This window comes from Cystoisospora suis, assembly GCF_002600585.1.
Source record: "Cystoisospora suis strain Wien I chromosome Unknown contig_4110, whole genome shotgun sequence".
NCBI classification, from domain to species: Eukaryota; Apicomplexa; class Conoidasida; order Eucoccidiorida; family Sarcocystidae; genus Cystoisospora; species Cystoisospora suis.
In genome coordinates this window covers 795-24,141 of record NW_027156903.1, presented here as the reverse complement: position 1 = coordinate 24,141, position 23,347 = coordinate 795, and the positions used below count along the sequence as shown (strand labels likewise).

General features: G+C 48.1%; 2 protein-coding genes across 2 annotated transcripts; one reads left to right on the top strand and one right to left on the bottom strand.

Moving 5' to 3' along the window:
* The first annotated feature begins 1,072 nt into the window (after positions 1–1,072).
* CSUI_007656 (histone deacetylase hdac5) lies at positions 1,073–22,099 on the top strand. Its single transcript, XM_068067801.1, has 14 exons — positions 1,073–2,085; positions 2,713–5,771; positions 6,649–6,788; positions 7,486–8,043; positions 8,773–8,852; positions 9,746–9,846; positions 10,667–11,114; positions 11,727–11,777; positions 12,286–12,870; positions 13,799–15,726; positions 16,354–17,533; positions 17,942–18,130; positions 18,433–18,674; positions 19,057–22,099. Exons 1-10 carry the CDS (start codon positions 1,812–1,814, stop codon positions 14,533–14,535), a joined length of 6,033 nt encoding a protein of 2,010 aa, XP_067920218.1. The 5' UTR covers positions 1,073–1,811; the 3' UTR covers positions 14,536–15,726; positions 16,354–17,533; positions 17,942–18,130; positions 18,433–18,674; positions 19,057–22,099.
* CSUI_007655 (uncharacterized protein) lies at positions 19,557–23,345 on the bottom strand. The gene is made up of 2 exons (XM_068067800.1): positions 19,964–23,345; positions 19,557–19,657 (listed from the first exon to the last, which is right to left on the bottom strand). Exon 1 carries the CDS (start codon positions 21,963–21,965, stop codon positions 21,651–21,653), a length of 315 nt encoding a protein of 104 aa, XP_067920217.1. The 5' UTR covers positions 21,966–23,345; the 3' UTR covers positions 19,557–19,657; positions 19,964–21,650.
* Between the last annotated feature and the right edge of the window lie 2 nt (positions 23,346–23,347).

Here is a 23,347-nt window from a genome sequence, read left to right as displayed (position 1 = left end):
AAACAGTTCGCTTGTAGGCCTTAGTTACACTAGCCCTGGAATCAAGGTGCAGAACAGAGAAACCGAACACTCCGTTCTTACGGAGATGAAGCAAATACCTCTTCTTCCTTTTGTGCGATACGAAAGACATGGGTGCTTCCAGCCACCGCATACTCTCCTAGAAAGGCAGGAATCTCTCGACAATCGAAAGACCACTCTAGCAAGTATCTCTAACGTTCCGGAGTTCAATTTTCCTATAGATGATACTGCTAATCGTGTGTATGTAAGAAATAATTTTTAACAGCGAAGCCATGGCAAGTTTTATGGATAGGCTGCTACCTGGTAGTCGCGAGTTCAGCTCATGTAAAGCAGATGTACCTGCGCTTTATGAAAAAGCTCTCGCCCTGCGGTCTGTTCAGTTTCCGACACAGAACCGGAACGTTCCTTTCTGACATGCAAACTAGGTGAGACACTCTTTCTCCTTGCACTTCAACACCAACTATAGATCATTCCCCAGGTTCAACATCTTCCGGGTCATGCAACGGGATCCCACCCCCGGTCACCGCCACCCTCCAAATTTTGTCAACTGAAGAAATTATCGTTGACATATGTTACGTCGATGCAACGAGCCAGGGTAGTTTGTAATGCAGGTCTTCACCCCTATCACGTGAAGACTCCCAGCCAGGAAAAAAGGGGGCAAGCAAGAGATCTCTACGGCTATCCTCTGCAGACCGGCCATAATGCCCTGTCTTTCTGAAAGGTTTGCGCTGACGACGGAATCGCAAAAGCTGCAGTGAAGTCTCTATTCATCCTGCCCCATTGCTCTGTTACACCAACGACAAAATTGAGAATTGCTCCTTCTAAGTGCACCTGGACAGTGAGAGTGAAGTCTCTTTTACCGGCATTATACATTTTAGAAGAGTGGTACTCACTTTGCGGAAGTGTCCCGCTTTAACGACGCAGACTTGTTACAACTCTCCTCAGAGAGAGGGAGCTCAGGCAGTTTTTTTCTCTTTCTGCATGCATGCAATCATTCAGACGGAAATTAAAACACGACTGCGATTAAAAAGACTTTGCTTTCTTTACCATGCATCTCGAACATCCTTCTCATTCCTTGCCTTCTCCGGCAGCGCAGTGTCCCCCCTTCTTTGTTCCTTCTGAGCTGCACGATTCTTCTCCTTCAGCAGCTTGTAGTTCTGGAGCATCTCCCGGAGTAATTCATTCAGCATCTCCTTCTGTCGGTATCTCCTTCGTTTTTTTCTTTTCGTGGTCTTCTTCGTGAAGAGTTTTATCTCTCTGTCTGCCGTACCAAGTGTCCTCTCTACAGTACGGCCATAGGAATCCTTCGAGTCCTTCCGCCTCTCCTCACAGCCACCACCATTGTTTCCACGGAAGCGCTACATGGGACACCGAGTAACGTACAGTTTACTCGGACGAAAGATGGCCCTGTTTTAGTCGTTTTTCTCCTTCCAGGAAAATGGTCGGCCTGCTTCTCTCTTTTCTCATAGATGTTGTCTGCATCTTTCTTCAGAGGGGAGCAGTAAGCTAACAAATTGATCTTTGGCCTCTTTCAGCCGCAGAGACCCGTACACTCTCTTTATATATATATATATACATATGTACCGTTGTACGGTGTACCTCCACGGTACGTGCGTTGCTGTTTTGTGTACGCCTGGTCTTCTGCTTCCCGTCTAAACGCACACTGGAGAGACTGGCATACCTCCCTACTATTCGGGTTTAGAGAAGAAGCTCATTCTTGAAGATTCTCTTGTCGTTGCTTTCTTAGAAGAGATCAGGACTTTCTCCTTCGTCGTGCCTCTTTTTCTCTAAACATGGAGGGACAGAAACAGCCTTTAACAAGAATTCCTCAGCAGAGAGATTCTTCGCCTTCTTCATCCTTTTCTTCTTCAGAATTCTGGAATATCATGGATGAAAGTCCGCCGGGGTCAATATCTTCATCTTCCTCTAGCACAGCAGCGAGTAGAGGGGAACTTCAGTCATGTTCTTCTCTACATAAGCTCATTGCTACCGACAGTGTACGTGGAGTTAGGCTGTGGCTCTCCAATCCTTTCTGTAGGGATACGATCAATGACCTCAATCACGCCGGTAAGCAGCATCATTGGGATAGGCCGTCGACCTTAGCTAAGCATAGTCCAAATCTGGTATTATGTATGTTGACGGCGCTCTTTGTTTTACTTCTCTCCTGCTGTCTTCATGTCTCGATCTTTTTCAGATCCAGTGCATTTTTCTCCTCATGCACGTGTCATGAGAAGGGAAACGAATGATAAGGGTGGAGTGGAAAACAGCGGAGTGACAGACACAGTCTCTTTGAATGCATGAAGAACACATGTCTCTCACTATATACCTATATATACATATATAGTGAGATAAATCGCGATATACAGATCGCTCCTCCCGGGTAGTTCTTGTTCCTCTTCTCTCTCTTTTGCTGAGATAGATATTTGCTTCCGTCCTTGATAGTAAAGTTTTCATCTTCACGTCACGTCCAGCATGTTCTGCGTACATACACCTGTCGTCTCAAGTCACATCCGCCTTGTCTAGTACCCTCACCAACGTTGGCTCCTTGTCTTGTCTCTCCGGGCATGCGGATAGCTTTGTATACGTCCATCTCTGTGTATTCGTCTACTCAGCGCTTGTATGTCTATTCATTCGTGTCACTCCTGTCTGTCCATCTCTCTATGCCTTTGTCTGTGTGTGATCTGCTTTGCTTAGGAGAGACACCACTTCATATTGCTTTACAGAGATGTAATCCGAGAATCCTCTCTATGCTGTTAGATCCTCCATCTGTGGTTATCCCTTCTTCTGTGTTGGAAAAGTGTCCTTTCCGATCATCATCTTCTTCATCTACATTCTTGTGCGATGGTTGCACATCTCCGTCATCTTCTTCCTCCACATCTCTCTCTTCTGCTCGCCTCTGTCCTTCATCTTCCTCAACTGCACCTGCAACTGAAACTTCTATGGACATTCCAAGAGACGAGGCCTCTGTAAAGCAGCAGAATGTGAGTCCTCCTTTTTCTTCTAGTTCTACTACGTCGTCTTCTTCTTCTCCCGGCCAATCTTCTTCTCCCCCTATTGATGGTGATTTTAGGGAGGATTCATCTCCCTCCTTAGAAGACGTTCTTCTAGCTCAGAAACTTGCAAGAAAAGAGGAGAGAGAACATTTCTCTTTATCTTCACCTACATTCTCTTCAGATCGCCCGAAAGGGGGACACGGTTATCATAATGATGAACACACAAATTTTTCTACAACCCCCTTCTCTGATATGTTCACATCGACCGTGGTTGCTCATGAATTGAGTGTATGTACAGCATCAAGAGTTGACTTTAGTATTCCTTTAGATGGACTCCCAGCAATTCATCTACTTATAGGACGTACAGCCTTCCAAGACAGGAAAGGTGAGGATGCTCTTGAATGCTTGAAGCGAATTCTCCTTCATGTGAACTTACTACGTTCATCTTGCACCTGCTCGCGTTGTGATGGTTTCGCTCTTTCCAAGCACTCTCGATCTTCACCTCCGTCTTTATCCCTCCCGTGTCGGGATGAGAATATCCTCTTTTCTTCCTCTTCATCAGGAACTTCTGAGAGAGAGGTCAAGAAGGTGAAAGGAGAGAAGGAAGCTCCTAGCAATCTACCACAGCAGAAGGCAACGACGGGGGGTATGGCTGAAGGGGAGGAGGAGGAGAAGAGACAACGTCTGTTTGGAGGAAAGTCACTTCACAAAGGGGATATGCATGTTGATAAAAGAGCGAGCAGCTCTCTAGATAGAGAAGAGAATCAAAATACTTCACTATCCGGACAAGATGAAAGAACAGAGACAAGTGGGGTAGTCCTGAAGTCTTCTTCTTCCTCCTTACCAAACTTGTGTTTCTGCTGTGGTCATCAGACAATGGTTTCTACGCATGTTAGTGAAAAGGAAGGAGGTTTTTTATCGAGGCATGTTGAAATGTCTGCTAGTGTATCTTCTCATATGAGCACAAGTTCCTATCATCCTCATCTTTGTTATTCGAGGAAGTCTTTTTGTGCTATTCCTCGTCGGTATGTATGTAAAGAGACAGGTCAATTCTTCTTCTCATGTGCTTACTATAATGTGTATAGAAAGAATATGTATGATCGATATGTGAGCGAGAATCATCCGTTCTCGGCTCTTCAGAATGGAAGAGGAAGGGATTCCTCTCAGAAACAAACGTCTCTTGGTGCTCCTGTCTCCTCATCTTTTCAAACAACTCAGGTCTCGTATTTTTCAGAACAGAAGATATCTTCTCCTTCTGGATCTGAAATGAGCGACCGCTCGTCTTCCTTATATGATAGTCTTGGTAATACATCGTCATCTTCATGTTCTCCTCCACCTCGTGATCAGCAACCTCCTCGGTTCTTTCATACCGATGCAACGGACAGTCTCTTCCTTGATCTGCATGCAAAAGACTCGCAAGGACGGACAGCTCTACATATTGCATGCAATGTAGGTGTTCCTCAGGTCGTGGAATTGTTATTACATTCAGGTGTATCGCCCTATATTCGGACAAGTCCGCATGGTGAGCTCCCTTTACATTCATGTATCGATGCTGACAATGAATCTTCTTGTCTTCTTCTTCTTAAACACACCCTTCCATGTTCTTTCTTTTTTAACTCAACTTGTCAGTGCAGTATTCAGTCTTCTTCTTCTTCGGTTTCCTCTATCCCTACTCGTGAAGAGAGTTGTCATGAGCGAGAGATTTTTCCAAGGAACGCCACCGAGCACCGTCATGTTAAGGACGAGCGTGGGGAACAGCAGAGCGCTTCTTCAGTAAACACACAAAAGGAGACACAACCAAGTGAGGCGAGTTGTTGTCATCAGACGAATGAAGTCAAACAGAGGGAAGGAGGAGCGTACGGCAGAAACTTCCCTTATCTTATCTTAAGACGTTCCTGTGTAGCCTTACGTTTTCTTCTTCAACTTCTACGTCGTTGTATACGAAGAGGTTCATGGAAATGCTTTCGAGCTCTACTGGCTTTTCCAGTAGAACCTCGGAAAGATGGTCGAAGAAGGGACACTCGAGTTGGGGGGTATGAACAAGGCGGAGAAGAGAGAGAAGAAGCATGTCATCTGCCTGTAGTCGATTCGTCTACTTCTTTGGCATCTTCAACAATTCAAATGAAAGAGAAAGAGGACGTGACCATGAAGGATGATAAAGATGATGGTGGCGATGGTAGTGTAGACAGGAAATCCTTTTCTTCTTCTCCTTGTACGGTTCTACATGCTCTCCTTGAAGTCGAAGGCCGAGAGGGTCTTAATGTCTTGATTTCACAGGCACGACGATGTGGATCGATTCATGAGTTGTATCGACACTTTCAGCTGGCTGTAGAACAAGATATCATGCATTCTCATACATGCTGTATCGACGCTCTTAGAGAAATTATCTGTGACAAGGAAAGAGAAGCCCTGAGCAAGACCCATAGGAGAAGTCAAGAAGAGACGGCGAGGAAGGATGTCTCTTTCTATCAAGTGAAGAATGAGGCCTCATCCACTTGTACTCCTGACGGAGTTTCCATGGGAAGCACCATACGTACAGCAGGACGAGCGTTAGAAGTGGAAAGAGAAGAGGAAGAAGGAAACCCTTTCTTACAAAGAAGAACCACTATGGATGGAAGTTTCAAGGAAGATAATACAGCGACACTGATTGTCAGTCACCCGTTGTGCTTAGAGCATCTACCTCTGCCGGAACCTACGGATATGCCCTTGAAACGGTTCAAGCTCATGCAGCGCTTTCCAGAGAACCCTAGTCGACTAGAGGTGAGTCTGTCTGACACGTAGGTTGTCGGTCAACTGCAGAGTTCTAAACATTCACATCAAATACACAAGAGGGAGAGAGGTATTTCCTTCATACTCCTCTTTTCTTCTCCCTGTTGTGTCGGTGGATTTCTGCTTCTGTCTCGCATTAAACGCTGTTGGTTCTCGGTGACTATGTGGGGTGGGTTCGGCAGCCGTATAAGCTACGAGGGGGTGTCCTTTGTTCTTCGAATCACGGGTATAGAGCATGCCCCTTTGTCGGAAGGACGATATAGATTCCCTTTTGTTCCAGAGAAGAAGAAAAAGACTTGTTCCTTACGCATTGTACTGCTTTCAAGTTCTTCTCTCTTGCCTCGAAGGGAAAACGCTCTTCTATCTTCATGTCTCCGCTCCTTGTTATAGTTCTTCATCTCTTTAACGTTGAATTCATCACACCTTTTCTCCCCGTCTCGTGTTCTCTTCTTTAGTTTCTATAGTTCTCTATCTCTCTTGTCCCTTCTCTCTTTCTCGTCGTTCTCTCTCTCGTTTTCCCTCTGTGTGTGTATGTGTTTATGTGTCGACTGTCTATGGAGAACCCGTCACCTTAAGCGCCCGTCACTGGCGTCTTCCTCTTTTGCATCATACGTATACAGTGAATGGCTCTTACTTACACCGGGTACTTGGAATAGTGTGTTAGGAGTGTAGGCGCCTTCTTTTTTTCCTTGATCTTCTTTTTGGCGGCTGTACGTTCATTTCCCTGGACTAGCGAGGACTACTAGAATGCTCATTCTTTCCTTTTTTTACCTTGCTTTTGCTTCGTTTCAACATCCCTTCTTTCTTTTGCTTTCTTTGTCGTCTCTTGCTAACGATGACAATGGCGCTGGTGTTCAAATCAAAACAGGTTTTAACTTCACACCGTTGTGGGATCCTTCGGACCCGCGAGTTTTCTCGGCTCTTATGGCTTGAAGATCCTCCTCCCGCTTCGCTCTCTGATATCCTGAGAGTTCATTCTATGGCTTATATTGCGCGGCTTAGGATGAGGTACGGCTTTATACCAGGCGGAGAGAGAAAGAGGGGGACACTAACATACTCTCCATCTGTAGATAGATCAACAGAGAGCCGTCTACACATAGGTATGTTTATATATCTGCCTATCTCCCCGTCTATCTCTCTATCTATGTATTGTTGCATGTATGGAGGGTAGCTAGCTTTCTCTTCGGGTCTTTCGAACTTGTCTGTACGAGGGTATGATTGAGTGATAGATTTCTCATCTTGTCATGAATGGAGAAGGAAGGAAGAAAGGAGTGTCATGCTAACAAGGGAGTTGTGACGACTGACGGTCTATCTAGCATGCACACTCATTTGAAAGGAGGTATGTAAAGAGCTTCTTTAGCACACTTGTTTCAGCTTGTTGATACACTTACTTACCCGCACAGTCAGTCCTCTTAGTCGGATTTCTTTCTCTTGGGTATTTCATTTGGTTTTTCTTCTCCTAGTTTCTTTTCGTTTCACGTCTCATCTGCACATGTCTATCTCTCTACACTTTCTTCTTCAGAAGCGTCCTTTCTTACATGACTTTTCTGTTATCTTTTCTCCGGTCTTTTTTCCTTTCAAAAAGAACACTCCTGTATATCTACGAACTCGCATTCTTGTCTGTCTAGTAAGACACGCACAGGATACTCTTTCTTTCTCATGGTGAACAGTGTCTTTCCTTCTTCTGTATGTCTTTTTCTTTTAGAGTTGAAGATGCCTTTGGTATTACAACTAGGTTACCCTCTCTCCCTGTGTCGACGTATCCCTTCTCCTCTTCACCTTCTGTTCCTCGAGACGTTACTTCTGTTTCTTCATCTTCACTATCGAACCCTCGTCTTAGTACCGTTAGCACAACAGCCTCGTTATCTCGTAGTCTTTCTTCTTGTTCTTCTTCTTCCTCTTCCTCTTCTTCAGTGATTAGCCCCATCGTCTCGGATGCCCTGTATGCAGGAGCCCGAGCTCTTCAAGTCGACTTGAGACTTCAGAAAGAACAGCTAGACAAACAGCGTAAACAGCAGATTCAGATGGTAGGATTAGGAGGTCGGTTCAGCTTTGTCTTTGCAGATGGAGATACACCCGTCACATGTTTTAGCTGGACAGCAGCTGTTCATGCGGCTGGCTCAGTTATAGCGGCTGTCGATGCTGTATGTGAGGGAAGGTGTCGAAATGCTTTCTGTGCTGTAAGACCTCCGGGACATCATCTAGGGAACTGGGGTGCAGCTCAAACATCTCCAAGTACAAAGCTAACAGATGAAGATATGGCGTAAGTGAAAGAGGATCTTCTTCTTTTCTTCTTCTTTGTTGGAGACGTTCAAAGCTCTGCATGGGGAAGAAGGGAATCTTCAAGGCGTCGTCTGTGTGTACACTTCCTCTCTCTTTTCAAGGTGGAATGATGACAGCTTCAAAAGTCTTATCTAGTTTCATGTTTCTATCACACTTCATAGGGTGAATTCTGCTTCCTCAACCACTCGGAGACCTTGTATGTTAAGATTGAGAGTTCACACTGTCATTCATGCCTGTCGAGTGGGGGTTTTTAGAGACGTATGGAGCTTTAGGAGTCAGTAGGTAGGAGTAGGCCTTCTTTCCAGGCTCTTGGTGAATCTTCATGAGAAGACGTTAGTATAGATGTCTATATATCTAAAGTATGTACCTGTGGATGGATGGACGGGTCTATACCTGTAAAGTGTGTTTGCGTCTTAGTCTTTCTCTGTGTGTCTCTCGGTGGACTTGCAGCATGAGATCAGAAAAATGTCCTCCTCAGCCGGAGTACAGGCCCCCATATGGGCATTCATTCTCTCTCTGTTTGCTTAATCCCGAGTACATATGTTTACATGCAGATGTTCACAAATGTATGTTTCTTTGTACCCTCGACGGTACCTTGGATTTGTGTGTGGATAGGGGGTGGCACTGTATGTACAGTAGAGTTCCTATGGACGGATATTTCGCTTACCTGAGGGTATCTTCTTTTTCTGCTTTCTGTCTTTCGATTCAGTGCAGGAAGCCAGGGTTTCTGTCTTCTGAATAATGTCGCTATAGGAGCTTCCTATGCGAAGTATAATTATTCTCGGAAAGGTAACGTGTCTTCTTTCAGGGTGTTCGGTCCATGCATACCGTCTAAAAAGGTCACTCAATCTGTGTATTCAGATCATCTTCCTCCTGTAGAGATTCCGTCGCCAACGTAAGGAGCTCAGCCGGGCTTGGAGACACAGGACACGCATATACTCGGGACAGATGCAGTACGGGGATGCCCTCACTTGCAGGCCGATCGTTTCTCAGTCTTCCCCTCCATGTACGTATATGTATACTATCTGTACGCCTCAACGGCCTGGCGACGCGTCAAGGTCCGTTTCTAGTGAGCGAGGGTGGCGGTGTACTGACACTGCATTCCCAAAATGCGGTGTGTAGTAGAGGGCAGGTGTGTCTCATGACATACAAAGCTTCCACAGAAAAAAAGCTTGAGATTATTACAACAGGTCTACGTCCGTATGTACACTTCACGTACCTACACACCCACCCTTTTTCAGTCAAGAGTGTTGAGGCTACGGCGAAGCGGCGAAGAAAGAGGAGGAAAGAATAGCGGTTTGTCTAGACAAGAGAGAGCCACCTGACTCCTCGTCTCTCTCTTTTTCTATTTGTCTCTGTCGCAGACTATGTGTTTATCTTACACATATGTCTTTGTATACATCATGCGCTTCTACGTGGTTCCGTATAGGTGTGTGACTCTCTCGCCTTCTCTTTATATATCCATCTCACGTATGTATATATATATAGTTTCAGGCATTGTTGCGGTGTCATTCCTTATCTGGGCCCGTTTGTATATGCGTTATGTGTGTATGTACACTGTCAAGAAGACTGGTGGAAAGAGAGAGGAGAGAGAGGTGAGAATGGTTTCTTCGTATCTTAGCTTGCGCGAGAGAGGTCTTTTCTTCAAGATATCTTTCTTTTCTCTGGTTTTCCTCTCTTAGGAATTCGACGTATAGCCGTCGTTGATTTCGATGTTCATCATGGGAATGGGACTGAACAAATCATACGGAATGTAGGCATGAAAATCACCAAAGTTAAACAGGTACGGACATATATATATCTATATAGAGAGAGAGAGAGACAGGGGAGTCTCTTCATAGGGAGAGGAAGAATGAGAAGTCCGTATTTTTGAGAGAAATGAAAGCCCGATTTCTCTCACTCTGTGTCGCCTATATCACCTCTGTATTTTATATCTCTTCTTTATTCTTCTGTTCTTCTCCCTGTCTTCCATTCAATATGACGGGGATGCCTTGCCTGCCTTCGTTTTTTCTTACTTTCGTGCTTGGTTCCTCAAGCTACAGAGTGGCTATAACTCAGACGGTGAAACGGACAGGGAAGCTCTTTCGTCTTGTCTTCTTCTTCTTCTTCATTATCTTTGTTTCATCTTGCTTCTGTTTAGAGTTGATATAGATCAAGCCGGAAACTTCTCTACGTCGAATCAGCCTTAGTATAGATGTCTAAAAGAGATGTCTTCACTCTATTGATAGCCATTCGAGACCGGATCTCCTAGCTATCTCTGTCGGTTGTAGCTCTTGTTATAGGAGGACCTCAGGCCTCTTTCGTAAGGTTTCACCTAACATAAGAGATGTGGATAGAAGAGAAAAAAGACTACAAGCTAAGAGAAATGAGCTAGCAAGCTATTCTTCATTCTACTTGTGACTTAGGACACATAGGATAACTTCTTTCTCAATATGCGCCATTCGCTTCTATCCTTCTGATCTCGGTTCTTCTCGCTTTCGTTTCTTCTTGAAACACTCGACAGCCTATCTCCTCCCCTTTTTTGAGTTTCTCTCTTCGTGGGCCTTTTTTCTTTTTTCTGCCCTGTTTCTTTCTTTTTATCTTTCTCTTCAACTCTTCAACAGCCTGCCAATACTTCATTACTTCTCTATCGCCGAGCAGCTGAAGAACTTCGGCGTTCTATGACTTCTGGATATATGGGGGAAGTAGATGAAGGAGATGAGAGAGAAGCCAAGGACAAGGGAAGAGGTCGAGGAGTCTCTTCGTCATCTTCTCTATCTCCTGATCGTCTCGGACCATCTTCTTCCTCTCAAGCACCTCATGGGTCATCGACCCGAGGAAGCAGAGGGAGAGAAGGAGAGGGAACACATCATCCGTCGGCGACAGATGAGATGTCTTCTTCAGGAAGTCTCTTTTCTCCTTCTACTCTTTATCATCCTCATGGAAATGAGAGTCTTGGAGGGACAGGAGTAGGGGGATGTATGAACGTTAGTCTGCCTGTCGATATGCCACAATGGATGGGATGGAGAGATGAACGTGATGCTGAAGAACTCTTCTTTGCATCTATTCATGGTATGAACTTTCTTTCTCCTTACGCACACACAGAAAGAACGATCAAATGCTTAGGTAGACGTCATACGTATGCACAGCTCTGTACATGGGTATAGTACAGGTGGACATTTAGGGGTGACGCAGCTTTGGGTCCTGGGCGATGTAGCGAGTTGGTTGAGTCCATGGACGAAGGTAGGTTCGCTTCCTTCTTTCTTTCAAGTCAAATCAGAAGAAGAGGGAAAAAGGGTGGAGGAAAGAAAAGAAACACGTTACAAGTGTGCTCAGAGATGGCTCTCGTCTTCTCGTCTTTGCTATTCACGGAGGGTGGTGAGTGGTTAGGAGATTTCTGCAGACTTGATCTAAGAAAATTCTCTCTTTTTCTCTCACGCCTCCAGTGTGCGAAGAAAAGATACACATTCACTACACTGAACTGTTCGTCACGTCACAGTCCTTTAATGACCGTGGTGGTTGCTTGTCTCCTCAAACAAGCCAGCCTGTTTGTAGCATAATATTGATATCGAAGTGGATAGATCCCTCATAGGCACTTAGACAGGCTTTGGGCGCGGATCCTCTGGAGTTCTTGATGTCTGAGCGAGAGTTGCTGGTTGTCTTCTTGTCTCCTCTTTTTTACAGCATACGACGGGTCATTCTACCCTGGCACAGGAGCAGATTGCGAAGATTACAGTAAGCACAGCTTTGTTTCTTCGCTGATGGAAGCGTGCGGGAATACATACGATGTTGGCTTTTCTTTTGAAGTACATGTTACAGTTCCTCAAGCTGTCTGTCGTGTCCCAACACAGCTAGATAGATAGATTAAAGATAGATAGATAGATAGTGTTGTGTGTTTTGGCGAGAGAAGAAGGGACTGAGTGAACGAGCCCTGCTAGGTTGTTTGTGTCTGGTTAGCCGTCGTGGGAGATGTCCAGATGTAGTCGATTTGTTTGCGTTCCGCAGCTCATACAGACTTGTTGGAGAAGGTCGATGGTCTTTGCTTCGCGTGCTCCAAACGATGGAGGGAGAGTGACGGCCTTCAGAACTGTATTCTAAGTCTCTCTCTATGTATACGTATGACATACATATCCATACATACATGTGTATCTCAAGCGGTATCAGACATTTGCTCCTTTATCTCATTCTCTGTAGCACTTCAACTTAAGCCATCGCTGCATCTGATTTCACTCTGTGGTTTCAGGCGGTCCTACCGTCATTAATGTTAACATTTTGCCTCATCCAGTCCTCGGCAATTCTTCTTTCCGATCTTCGCGGCCATGCTGTACGTGTCCCAAATGCTCTCTTCGATCGTGTCCGGGTGTGTGCGTCCGTACTCCCTCTCTCCCCCGCTTCACCAACTCTCGTGTCACTTCGAAAACGACGGCATGTAGCGAGATGTTTAACGATACATCCTGCTTATCATCCCAAGACGCTGTAGAGCACGTTCAGTCTGGGGAAGGAGACTGCGTGTCTGGTGTAGAAATGAAAAGTGGTCTTAGTCAGCGGTGTAATCAGAATAGTATGGGGCGGCAGTCTATATCATCTGTCAGTTGTTTCACTGTCGAAGAGAGAGAGAAAGGCGGCCGTGAAGGAAGAGAAGAAGTCACGACAAAGAGAGGGTTGAATAGAGAGGAGAGAAAGGAGATCAAGAAGAAGACATGGCGGTGCCACTTTTGTAGACATCCATCTTTACGTCCATCGTCTATAACGGCAAGAAGGCTTTTTCTCCAGAGAGTTATTCGCCCCCTACTGCGGTTTTCACCTGACCTCATCTTCGTATCTGCAGGTACTTGTTGGAAAGAAAACAAGTCTAGATGAGAATCTGACAGTGCAGATACATTGTCATCTTGTATCTAGGGGTACCATCAAGTCTTCTCCTGTCTCTATGCGATTTTCAAATTTTCACAGATTTGTATTCTGTGAGAGTTGCAGGCAGGAAAATAGGGAGCGATAACATGTCCGGAGATTGCCGTCTCGTAGATAGCAACTTCACTGTCAGATGGATAAAGGAGTATCTTTCTTGAGACGGTTCAACAGGAGTATATGCCTGGAGATTCGTGTATTTACAATAGGACAATTTCCGTCTGTGTTTCGTGCTTGGTACTCCGTGTACGATTGTTAGCGAAGGCTTTAGAGAGACAGACTGGTTACCATTCCGAGACGAGTCTTACAGTGACACGGTTTGTTCGCTGTCTGCTGCATCTTCCAAGTCTTACCATCACCCTATACGAGCGACCCGTCAGAATCTGCTTTTCTGTACTGTAGTGGTTGTTAGGAGTTCACTTAAGCGGAAGAAGACTCGTCAGACCTAGGAATTTCTTCGATGCTTGGCTCTTTTCTTTTTGGTCCTTGGCTTTTCTTTTGAAAGTGCGTTATTTTGAAGGATGCGAAGACATTTGCAGGAAGACACTATGCCGTGCTCCCTAGCGCGTACTCATTTTTAATCTGTAAACAGTTATATAACTGCCTTATGCACGTACATTTCTCCAGGCCAGGTGTACCGATCATCCCCGTGCAATGCACATCTATGTATACATACACCACTCATACCGGCTTTCAAAGAACGGTCACAAGGGGTACCCTTTCAGTCAGTCCGGCGAGGTGCGGACGTCCGTCGTGTGGCTTTTTACGGTGGGGCTTGTGTCTCTGTGTGTGTCTTTGTGTGTTTTTCTCCCTTATTTGCCTTCTCCCTTCCTCCTTCCTCTCTTTGATAGGATTTGATGGACATAGACAAGATCAGATAGGGGGAGCCTTTGGTGGTTTTGCTGAAGAAGATTTTCGTTTTTTCACTCATCAGCTTGTCCGAACAGCAGAGAGGTGTTGCGAAGGAAGAGTTGTCAGTGTACTGGAGGGAGGTTATAGCGTGACAGGCGGGGTTTCGAGTGCTCTAGCCGCATCAGTTAAAGAGCATTTGCGTGGCATGTTACGTACAGCAGCGGGTACGACTAGATGTCTGAAGGCTGTCACGTCGTGCCCAGATAGTACAAATGAACGGGGCCCAGGTACTCTTCTCAAATCTAACGGGCAAAGCAGGCCATGCAGCACAGGTAATAGTAAAGTCGACATTGCGGAAGCGGGCACGGCTAGGGGTAGCTTTACGAAGAAAAGGGGTGACGGAGTAGATATGGTCTCACGGTATCATCACATGGACGTCGCCCACGATGATGGAAAATCTTCCCTGACATCAAGTCGTGGAGAGGAAGAGAATCTCGAAACAGAGCTCGTCTGCTTAAGGAAACAGTGTGAAGACTTCATAATAGCAACTGAAGAAAAGAATCAAAGGAAGTTTTCAACCCTTTACGATGAGGGATTCACAGAAAGAGACGGGAGAGATATCACCATGTTGTTCATGGAGCACGACCCTGAAGTCGGGGACAGCGCTGTCAGTGAGGTCACTGCAAGTGACGCCGAAGAGTGTTGGTATCTGCTGAATGATATGGAAGATGTATAAAAAGGGTATGGAAAGGCATGCAGAACGGCACGCTTTCCGAAGCACTACGTAGCACTTCCGATCGGCTTTGACTTTCTCAACTCCCGACTAAACCCTAAACCCGTAGGGATGACATGAAGAGTTGTTACTCTCGTCGCTCCGTGGGGTTTTGCCTCTCACTACCGGGATTCGATCTGCGATATTCGGCCTGTTCAGATACGAGTACGTATTGACGCGTGGCCGGCTCACTGCAATCATAAAGTTTTTACAACTTCGGTCTTGCCGTGTGTACGGTTTTTGACTGTGCTTTTTTATGCGGTTGATTTGTGTGCGTGTGGCAATGGGACAGATAGTCTTGGGGTCGAGTCTCCGGATGCGGCTGCTACATTGCTGGAGCGCCCCCGTGTTAGTAAGCTAACTGCATGAATGTTGGAACTTCTGTACCAGGGATGACTTGTCCTAGCTTCAGGTTGTCGCTTGGGGCTAGAAGCCTGCCTACCAACAGCCGCAGTTGAGTGGTCGACTTCGCAGTCTTCGCAGCAGGGTTCGATCTCGTTAATGCATATGTAAAACTGTCACACAGTGTCGTTTTTTCTTCGTCGGAAAGGTGCGGACCAGGTAACAGCATGCGCCCGGATAGCGAGGCTTGTGAATGCTAGGGTTGCGGACAAAGTTATCCTCCAGTGCCGACTGCGGTCCACGCTACAATGGCGTCCTTACTCCCCTGCGCGGAAGCCGGGCCAAAGCTTCTTTACTCCACTGTGTGTGACCAACTGTGACTGATCAGCAGCTTCGAGTGGATTCATCACCTCAGTGGCTTCCCTGCACAGAGAGAGGGGCCATCCTGCTCGTATAGATTGACCTGAGGGGAGATTTCTAGGGAATTCTCTAGGGGCTGTTTTGCCTCTTGGCCCCATCCGGCAGCCGGACCTTCACAGCACAGACACCAAACTTCCGTTGTTTTGCTGCCGTATGGCAGCATCGAACTACCTCAAGCATAGCGCTCATCAGCAGTACTCAGGCGCTTAGGCAGGAGTGTCGAATGCGACCCCCCCTGAAAGCACACACTTGCCCGCTCCGGACCTTTGGCGGGGTCGCTGGCCCGCCCGCGTTGGCGGCACAAGCTCGACGGCAACCCAGGCTATTCAATTGTACACCGGAAGTGTCATCCCTACTCTCGGGAAACAGCGGGAAGGCGCCTGGCGGCTGCGGGTAAATAGCTGAGTCTGCGAGGTTCGACTGGCTAGCCGCGCGCGCGTCTTGGGCGTCAGCGTCGCCCTCGACTAGAACCGTCTGTCACTTAACACTTCGAACCCTTCTGGACCCACTGAACCGAAACAGAAAGTGCGACTTCGCGACACCTCTTCATACCTCTACAATCCGTTTTGTTGATGTCGCTCCCAAAGTTTTTGTTTACAGAAATTGTATACTCTCCGTTTCATCCGTGGTCCTTTCGCGTGTCTTCTGTGCAGGGGCGGCTAGCCGTCCGGTTAGGTATGTGACGGTGGGCCAGCTTCAACAGCCTTGCCGAGCAGCAAAGGTGCCAGATGCTCTGAAGGCTTCTTCCTTCTTTCCTCATTCTATTTGCACTCCGTTTCCAATAGAAAGAAATCCATTTTATGTACGTGCCTTTTCGCGGGTCACTTCGTTGTACTTCTTCTCGCCCCGTGTTCATTCGGAGAGCTCTGTCACACCCCGAACTTGAGTCAAACATTGACTCGTTCAGGCGACTTGCGGTGGAATTGTCTTCCATATGACGAAGGTGCTACCTCCATCTTGTCTCGTCTAAGAAGAGCGAATTCATTTTGTCCAATCCTTTGTTTCCTGCGGGCGATGGAGATGGAGTCCTCCACAATGGTCGGCCTGGAGGCTGCAGGCGATGCTAAAATTTCCCCCAGTTCGCTCGACGCACTGGGTCAGCAAGACGGTCTCGACTGTTCTTCATTTAGTTCTACCAAGCGAAAGAGTTTCTACGACGACCTCTGCCAGCACGAGGAGACGAGAGACCAGAGTAGCGATGATCGCAGATCAATCGAGCAAGCTTCTCGTCAGGTCTCGTCTGAGGAGCCAGGATTGCATCGTGAGGAGATTGAACGCGCTTCTCGTCAGGTCTCGTCTGAGGAGCCAGGATTGCATCGTGAGGAGATTGAACGCGCTTTTCGGGAAGCCGAGCTGCAGAAGCAAGAGAGTGCAGCAGAATTGCTCGCATTGGAGGCCAGGCAACAAGCTCTCCGAGAAGAGTCTGCGAGGCTTCTTGAAGTAGTTTCACTCGCGGAGCAAAGTGGTGAATTGGAGCTAGCTTCTGCAGCTAAGGCTCAGTTGGACATGTCAATGCGGAAACAGAAGAGTTTCGATGACGCCTCGAGTGCTATGCAGTTTATTCTGAATCAAGAACACCCTGACAAGAGAGAGTCTTCAACAGAGCGCGGCCGACAAGAAAGTCACCACAGCAATCCTCCTGTCGCCACGGTGGACCAGGCTTCGACAGAGAAGGAGGTTCATAATCACGAGCAAAAGAGCCAGCTGCATGCACAGCTTCTCCAGCAGGTCTATCAAGGCAGCGAATATCCTGGACAACAGAGAGCCGTACAGCCTGCACAGGAAAGTCCCGTGCAGGAGAAATTCGAGACCGCACCTCTTCAGCAGAAGCAGCCAGAACCAGCGGTCAAGCACGTCCAACAAGCGAAACCAAAAGAAGCATCGCCATCGCCTTCGGCATCTGTCTCGCAGCAAAGCAAGTCCGGTCAAGCCACCGAACAACGCAAAGTTGCTCCGAGGAAGATTGTTCTAGAAGAGCCACGCTATGATCTGTCAAGGACTCTCGTCGTCCCAGCAGGCCTTACCAGCCCTCTTTCGTCCCCTACAGGAAAGCAGGCAATTGCACAGATGCTGTCACAAGACCAACCGAGGATCTCGGCAGGGAATTCCAGCAACTGGAAACAGCAGGTTGTCAATCGCTTGAGACTCCCTGGACCCGATATGCCTAGAGAACAATTTTTAACGTCGTTCTTACACCGGGGTACGTTGTTGGAGATCTGATGCAGTAGGAGTGTTACTTCACACTGACTAGTCTACCCCGGCCATGTACAGCGCATCTCTCCTCGGATCAGCGGGTGTTCGGTCCGTCACGACTGCATGTTTCTGTATATGCGCTGCACACGGATTTACGTATAGACGGACTGTATACACGTCCATACGCGCATTGTCATTACAAGAAGTATGTATGACATGGGAGTGCCTATCCAGCTGACAAACCACGAGATTAGTATCCTCGTGCTAGGGTGTAACAAGCATCAAGAGCAGAACATAGATACCCTGCTGACTATAAAGTACGTACTAGTCTCTGGAATGTCCGGACGCATTCCTGGCGACTGTATCCTTCATTGGACCGGGTTCTTCTGTCGGTCGTTCCTTTTCTTATCTGCAGGAACTGCCATGACCGAGCATCTCCTCAACGCTGTCTTTGACCAGCTTAAGGTCCAGACTCGTGACTCGAGAGGCTTTGTGACGGAGCACGTCACTGTCCCAGCACTTCTTCAGGTCCTCGAGAAACACAATGGCCGTGATATAGTGAAGCTGCTTGATGCAGCGGACCTTCTAGAGGCCAATATTCGAAGTAAGCTGACCAGCTGGAAAGATATCGGGTCTACTATGTGGATCACACACGAAATGTTCTTCGAGTAAGCTCTAGAGCAAGGACTCCAGGTAGAAGTATACATATATAGATATAGATACCTGTGAGCTCGCCTTAAACTTGTCCGCTCTACAGCGGATGCTAGGGTATCCTGCGACCGGGTATCGGTTTCGAGACTTTTTCGTAAAATTCCTAACCTTTTGATCGTAGCTGGGTCTGGTATTGTAATCTCGGACTGCGTCCAAGATCACATTTTGTCTGTGTGGTTCTTCGTTCTTTCTCAGACATTGAAAGGAAGATCCGCGAGCCGGCAAGGACTATCTTCCAACAGTTCGCTGCACGATGGATGTGCCGATTTCTCATATCGACGGCAAAGAAGGCCTATGCAGAACTCGAAACAGCAGCCCATAGGTTTGCCCCCCAGCCTGCTGTTGAGGGTTACGCTCAGACATTGGAGAACTATCAGCATGTACTTACAAAGAGTCTTGCAGCGGAGAAGAATCTGAGTATGGAGCAAGCTCATGTGGTGAGTTGAAATGACGCTTTCTTATCTTGCCCAGTGTCTGCAATTCTTGGTATAGTCGTAAAGGATTATGGGGATCCAAGAGCGGGATGAAGACTGAATCAGGCGTTGTGGAGTCAATCTAGTTCGGCGGGGGTCCTGCAAAATGGCTTTCCACTTGTATTCTGATTGGGTATCTGATCACGCGTCACATAATTACTTTAGGGTCTATACTTACTTCCGTCGATGATAGTACGTAACTAATGCGGCCTGACTTGTCCTACATCGCGAAGCTTATTCCAAGAGAAGAAAGGTTAGGTCTATTGAATCGACAGTTACTGGTCTGTGTGTAGGTGTTGTTATGGAAGTTTGTTGCTTGTGCTGAATTTGGGTGTACCTTGACCAGGTCGTATCGAAATGCCTGCACAACATGCGCATGGAACTTGAGAACGATTTGATTGCATTGCGCCGTCTGGAGATTGAGGCTCAAGCAGCAGCTGAAGAGGAGAAAGCCGCGGCGGCTTCCCGTTCACGCCTTCAACAGGTGACACCGGAGGAAGCCCAAGCTCTGGGAATTCCATACCAAGCGATTCTGCAACTTCAATCGGAAGGCGCGAAAGCTCAAAGGCATCATCAGCCAGCGACGGTGGCAGTAACCTATCAATATCCTGACGGGACTGTTGTAACGAACCCAGCGCACCTCCCCGATGGTGCCAAAGCAGCGGAGAGAGCTGCACAGGCTCATATTCAGCACACTGCGGAGCTCGCACAACAGGCATCAAAGCGGGCAGAGGAAGCCGCTATTGCTCATGTCACTGCGGCTGCGCAAGCTGCTGCGGCCTTAGGCATGCCACCTACCAGTATCACACCTGGGATCCCCGGTACGGTTCCACTTGGCGAGGGTATGAGTCCAGGTCTCATGCCTCCCAAATCTACACCTGCTCCTGGAGAAATCCGACAGGTGTCTCAGCCCTCATCTCCCCAAACACCAGCCCTAGCCGGAAGTGCTGAAATCACCCAAGGAGAGAGAACACCGGTGCAACACGGAGAGAAGACTGAGAATGCAGCTGCGGGACAAGGGACTTCGATGACTAGAGGACTACCGCCTTTACCTCCCCAACACACTATGCGCCTACAAGTACAACAGCAACAACAGGTGATTACAAGGGTTACCTCTACTATGGCAGCAGAAGTCCCTTCCGTGGGTCAACGAGTCTTATCTAATGTATCCCAGAGTTCTCAGCATTGCCCCGGGCAACAACAACAGCAACAGCTGCAACAGCCTCAAGCTTTGAGTGTTCAACGGTCCATACCGCAGCCGTCGTCTCTCCTCCAGGGGGACACACCAGGGCTTGCCGGACAAGGTGTAGTCTCTGCACAACAACTACAATTGCAGTCAATGATGGCTAACCATCCACAGATGGCTGCGGGACTCGCATCCCCTCCGCAACCCCTGAGTGTCCCAGCGACGGGAGGAATACCAGGCGCGCCTTCAAACCTCTCGGCAATGATGATGTTAGCTCAACAGCAGCAGCAGCAACAGAAAGAAGGATCGGCTTTGATGGCACCTGGGCTATTTGGTGCGAATCGACAGGGTCTTCAGACAACGAGTATGCCAAGAGCTGACAAGGACATGTTTCGACGTACGAAGAACCCACCACCGCCAGTCCAATCAAGTAACACTCGAAGCAGATCCTTGGTAAGGAGTCCCTTCAAGCAGGCAGGCAAGCTACTTGCTGCTTTTGGCTTGTGGAAAGATTCGGATGATGATGAGGAGGAGGAAAACGAGGCAGCACGTCGCGCAGCTTCAGAAGACCAACCTCGACCAAGGAACATGAAGACGTTACTAACCGCTGAGGAGCAAGCCCAACAGATCCAGTACTGGCAACGACAGCAGCAGCTGGCGGAAGCTCAGTATGGACTGAATGGAGAACAACTGCCCCAGGGTATGACAACAGCACAGTCTATGATGATACAGCAGCAGCAGAGAATGGCCATGACCCCCGTATCGTCGTCATCCATCCAGCCTCCCGGAGGTTTGTCATTGCCCCTGCAGCTGAACGGAGATTCCTCGTTCCTCCTGAATGGCGGGGTGGGTGCAGCGCCAGGAACGGGAACAATGCCTGGCGCGTACATGGCATCACCACCGGCATCTGCCCGTACTCTTCCAGGTGGTTCGGGTGGGATGTCGACAGTCTACCAGGGTCCTTCCGCAACTGCTCGAGCAACAGCCTTGCAGCAAGCACAGCAGTACCAGCAGTCAGGTGCGAATGGTAGTTCCGATATCACCACGCGTCCAGGAGGAGGGGTTCCAAGCGGCAATACGATGGTCCCCGCACCCCCAGTAGGCACTGCAGGCCACGCATCCTTCATGCAGTCAATGCAACAGCAGTTTGCTCCACAGTCTCAGCAGCAGATTCCCCAGCAAATGTATGCGCAACAACAGGGACTACAAGCGCCAACATCGCAAGCGACACTCAGCCGGTCACAAGCTACAGACCGTGAAAGCTCTGAGGAACGTCGGGTTCGTGTGAGCTCGCTGAAGGAAGTACCCGGAGTCCAGCTCGGCAAGCAAGAGGTTTCAAATCTCCACCAGGTGCAACAACAACTAGAGAGCATCTCACCGGCCCAGCTTGAGGCCTACGCTCGCCAGTACGGGCTTTACCCTACCCCAGAAGCGGCTGCTGCAGCAGTAGGTGGGATTCCCCTGAAGGGCGTCGGTGCCCTAGCATCATCCTCACCGGGGGTAATGACGCAGCAGAGTGCACAGAGCTACACATTGATGACAAGTACCCAACAGTCCCAACTACCGTCCGGACAAAGCATGTCCCAGTACTATCAACAGCTTCATCAGAGCGTCTCCGTACAGCAGCAACAGCAACAGCAGCAGGCACTAATGCACCATAACTGAGAAGAAGTGCAACTAACTGTGAAAACAAGATGAATGATGAATACCCCCGGGAGAAAGAAAACTAAAGCAGGGATCAAGCCCTTCACTTTCTACGAGAATGGGAATAAGACCGAGTAACAATCCCGTAAATAACGGGTGTCGAACTGACTGAGAAATGCACTCACTGTTTGTACTCTGTCTTGTGATGTAACACCTGGGCTCGGTGGAAAAGTCACACGATGTCGTTGCCGAGGAGTGAGACGGCGGGAATCCGCATGTTCTCCCAAGCTTTTATTCTGAGCTTGCGTCCCGTGACCCTCTCCGGTTTGGTGATTATGTATGCATTGAACTGTGATGACGTGTGAGATAGTTCGCGACGTCTTCGGGAATGTGTCTGTCAGGCCTAAAAAACAAACGGTCGTCATTTCAGGCGACCACTGCTCATGAAAACACACTCGCTGGCGACGCGTCTATCTATCAATCTATCGTGCGGGTGCATTATGTCTGCTAGAACTACTTTCATGCGAGAACACTCACGCACGGTCCATTTTGACCGCACCTGAAATAATGTGTATGTATTAGCCCCTCGCAGGCAGGAGAGGGAAGTCGGCATCCATCCTGAATGCAAGGTAAGACGATGCGGGAAGTCTAAGCGTTTCTCTCTCCTTCGCGCCTATGGCCACACGTCCTCGTGTCGCACATGAAAGAAATCTCTACCCGTGAACTTCAAAAAATCACGTCAGCTACGTCATCGCCTCAACGCGGCATCGATCTGCTACTACTACTACTACTAAAAGCCTACTACGACATGAGACGGTGCTGTTCACATTGGGTGTCGCTGTCGCTCATTCTACACTTCGCAGAAAAAAAAGTGAGGTATACAAGCAGTCCCTCTCTAAGCGATGTCTGTCGCGACACCCGCACAAGTGGAGAGTGGTAGCATAGTTAGGGGCCGTGTACACCGCGCACGAGGACGAATAAGAGAGTGTCGTCAGGCAAACTTCACGTTGCGCGATGCGACCGAAACACCAGACAACCATGAGATCGGTCACCACAGCTGAGACTGAGGGATATGGTTGCACGGTCCTTTTCAGAGTCAGTTTTACCCCAGGACCGCCATAACGATCACACCGCATTCCGAATTCGACACATCATCACTGGAGATTCTTCGCTGACGCAACAGAGAGCTCAACACACACAGTTGACACGCCTTTGGAGCTGCATGTCACCACCGTACCAGCACTACGCCAGTGTATTTATGAACAGAGGCTGGACCGGTGTAATGCGGTGTCGGGCTAGCCTTCAAACGACCGAGCGACGACTGCACGAGGAGCTACTGCACCACCCTCTCTACTCTTCCCCACCCAAACCAATCGATTGCTCCGTCGAGTTGCGACTCTACGACTATGAACCTGACGAAGCTCGACGTACAAACACGAAGAAATTACGGCTGCATATCCAAAAAAATACTCTTTCGGGCTCACGTGCCTGCGAACTGTAAAGGAGAAAACACCTAAGAATGCTAAGAGTTCATCTTTCTTTTCTCCTTTCTACGGCAATCTCCCCTAGTAGGTGGCGTGCTTTAACTATTGCCTAGGAGACTCCGAGGAGACCCGGAAAAGACAGATCTCCTCGGGCGGGGAAGTTGTCTTGCAGTTTTCATTGCGGGTGATGGATGCAGGCAATCAGCGAATCTTTCAGGCCAACACCGAAAAAGTCGCCCGTCCCCCCCCACATAATTGCTTCAAAGAGACTGTACAGAGAGAAGCGTATACTCTGTGCTAGGGACGAAAACAACAAGAACGCA

Bases quoted from the DNA above. Each gene is read 5' to 3' on its own strand.
- CSUI_007656 (XM_068067801.1), top strand. From the start codon at position 1,812: ATGGAGGGACAGAAACAGCCTTTAACAAGAATTCCTCAGCAGAGAGAT. The intron at 11,115-11,726 runs GTATGAACTTTC...TCTTTTTTACAG, and splicing joins CTTCTTTGCATCTATTCATG to CATACGACGGGTCATTCTAC. The intron at 11,778-12,285 runs GTAAGCACAGCT...CTGTGGTTTCAG, and splicing joins AGCAGATTGCGAAGATTACA to GCGGTCCTACCGTCATTAAT.
- CSUI_007655 (XM_068067800.1), bottom strand. From the start codon at position 21,965: ATGACGACCGTTTGTTTTTTAGGCCTGACAGACACATTCCCGAAGACG.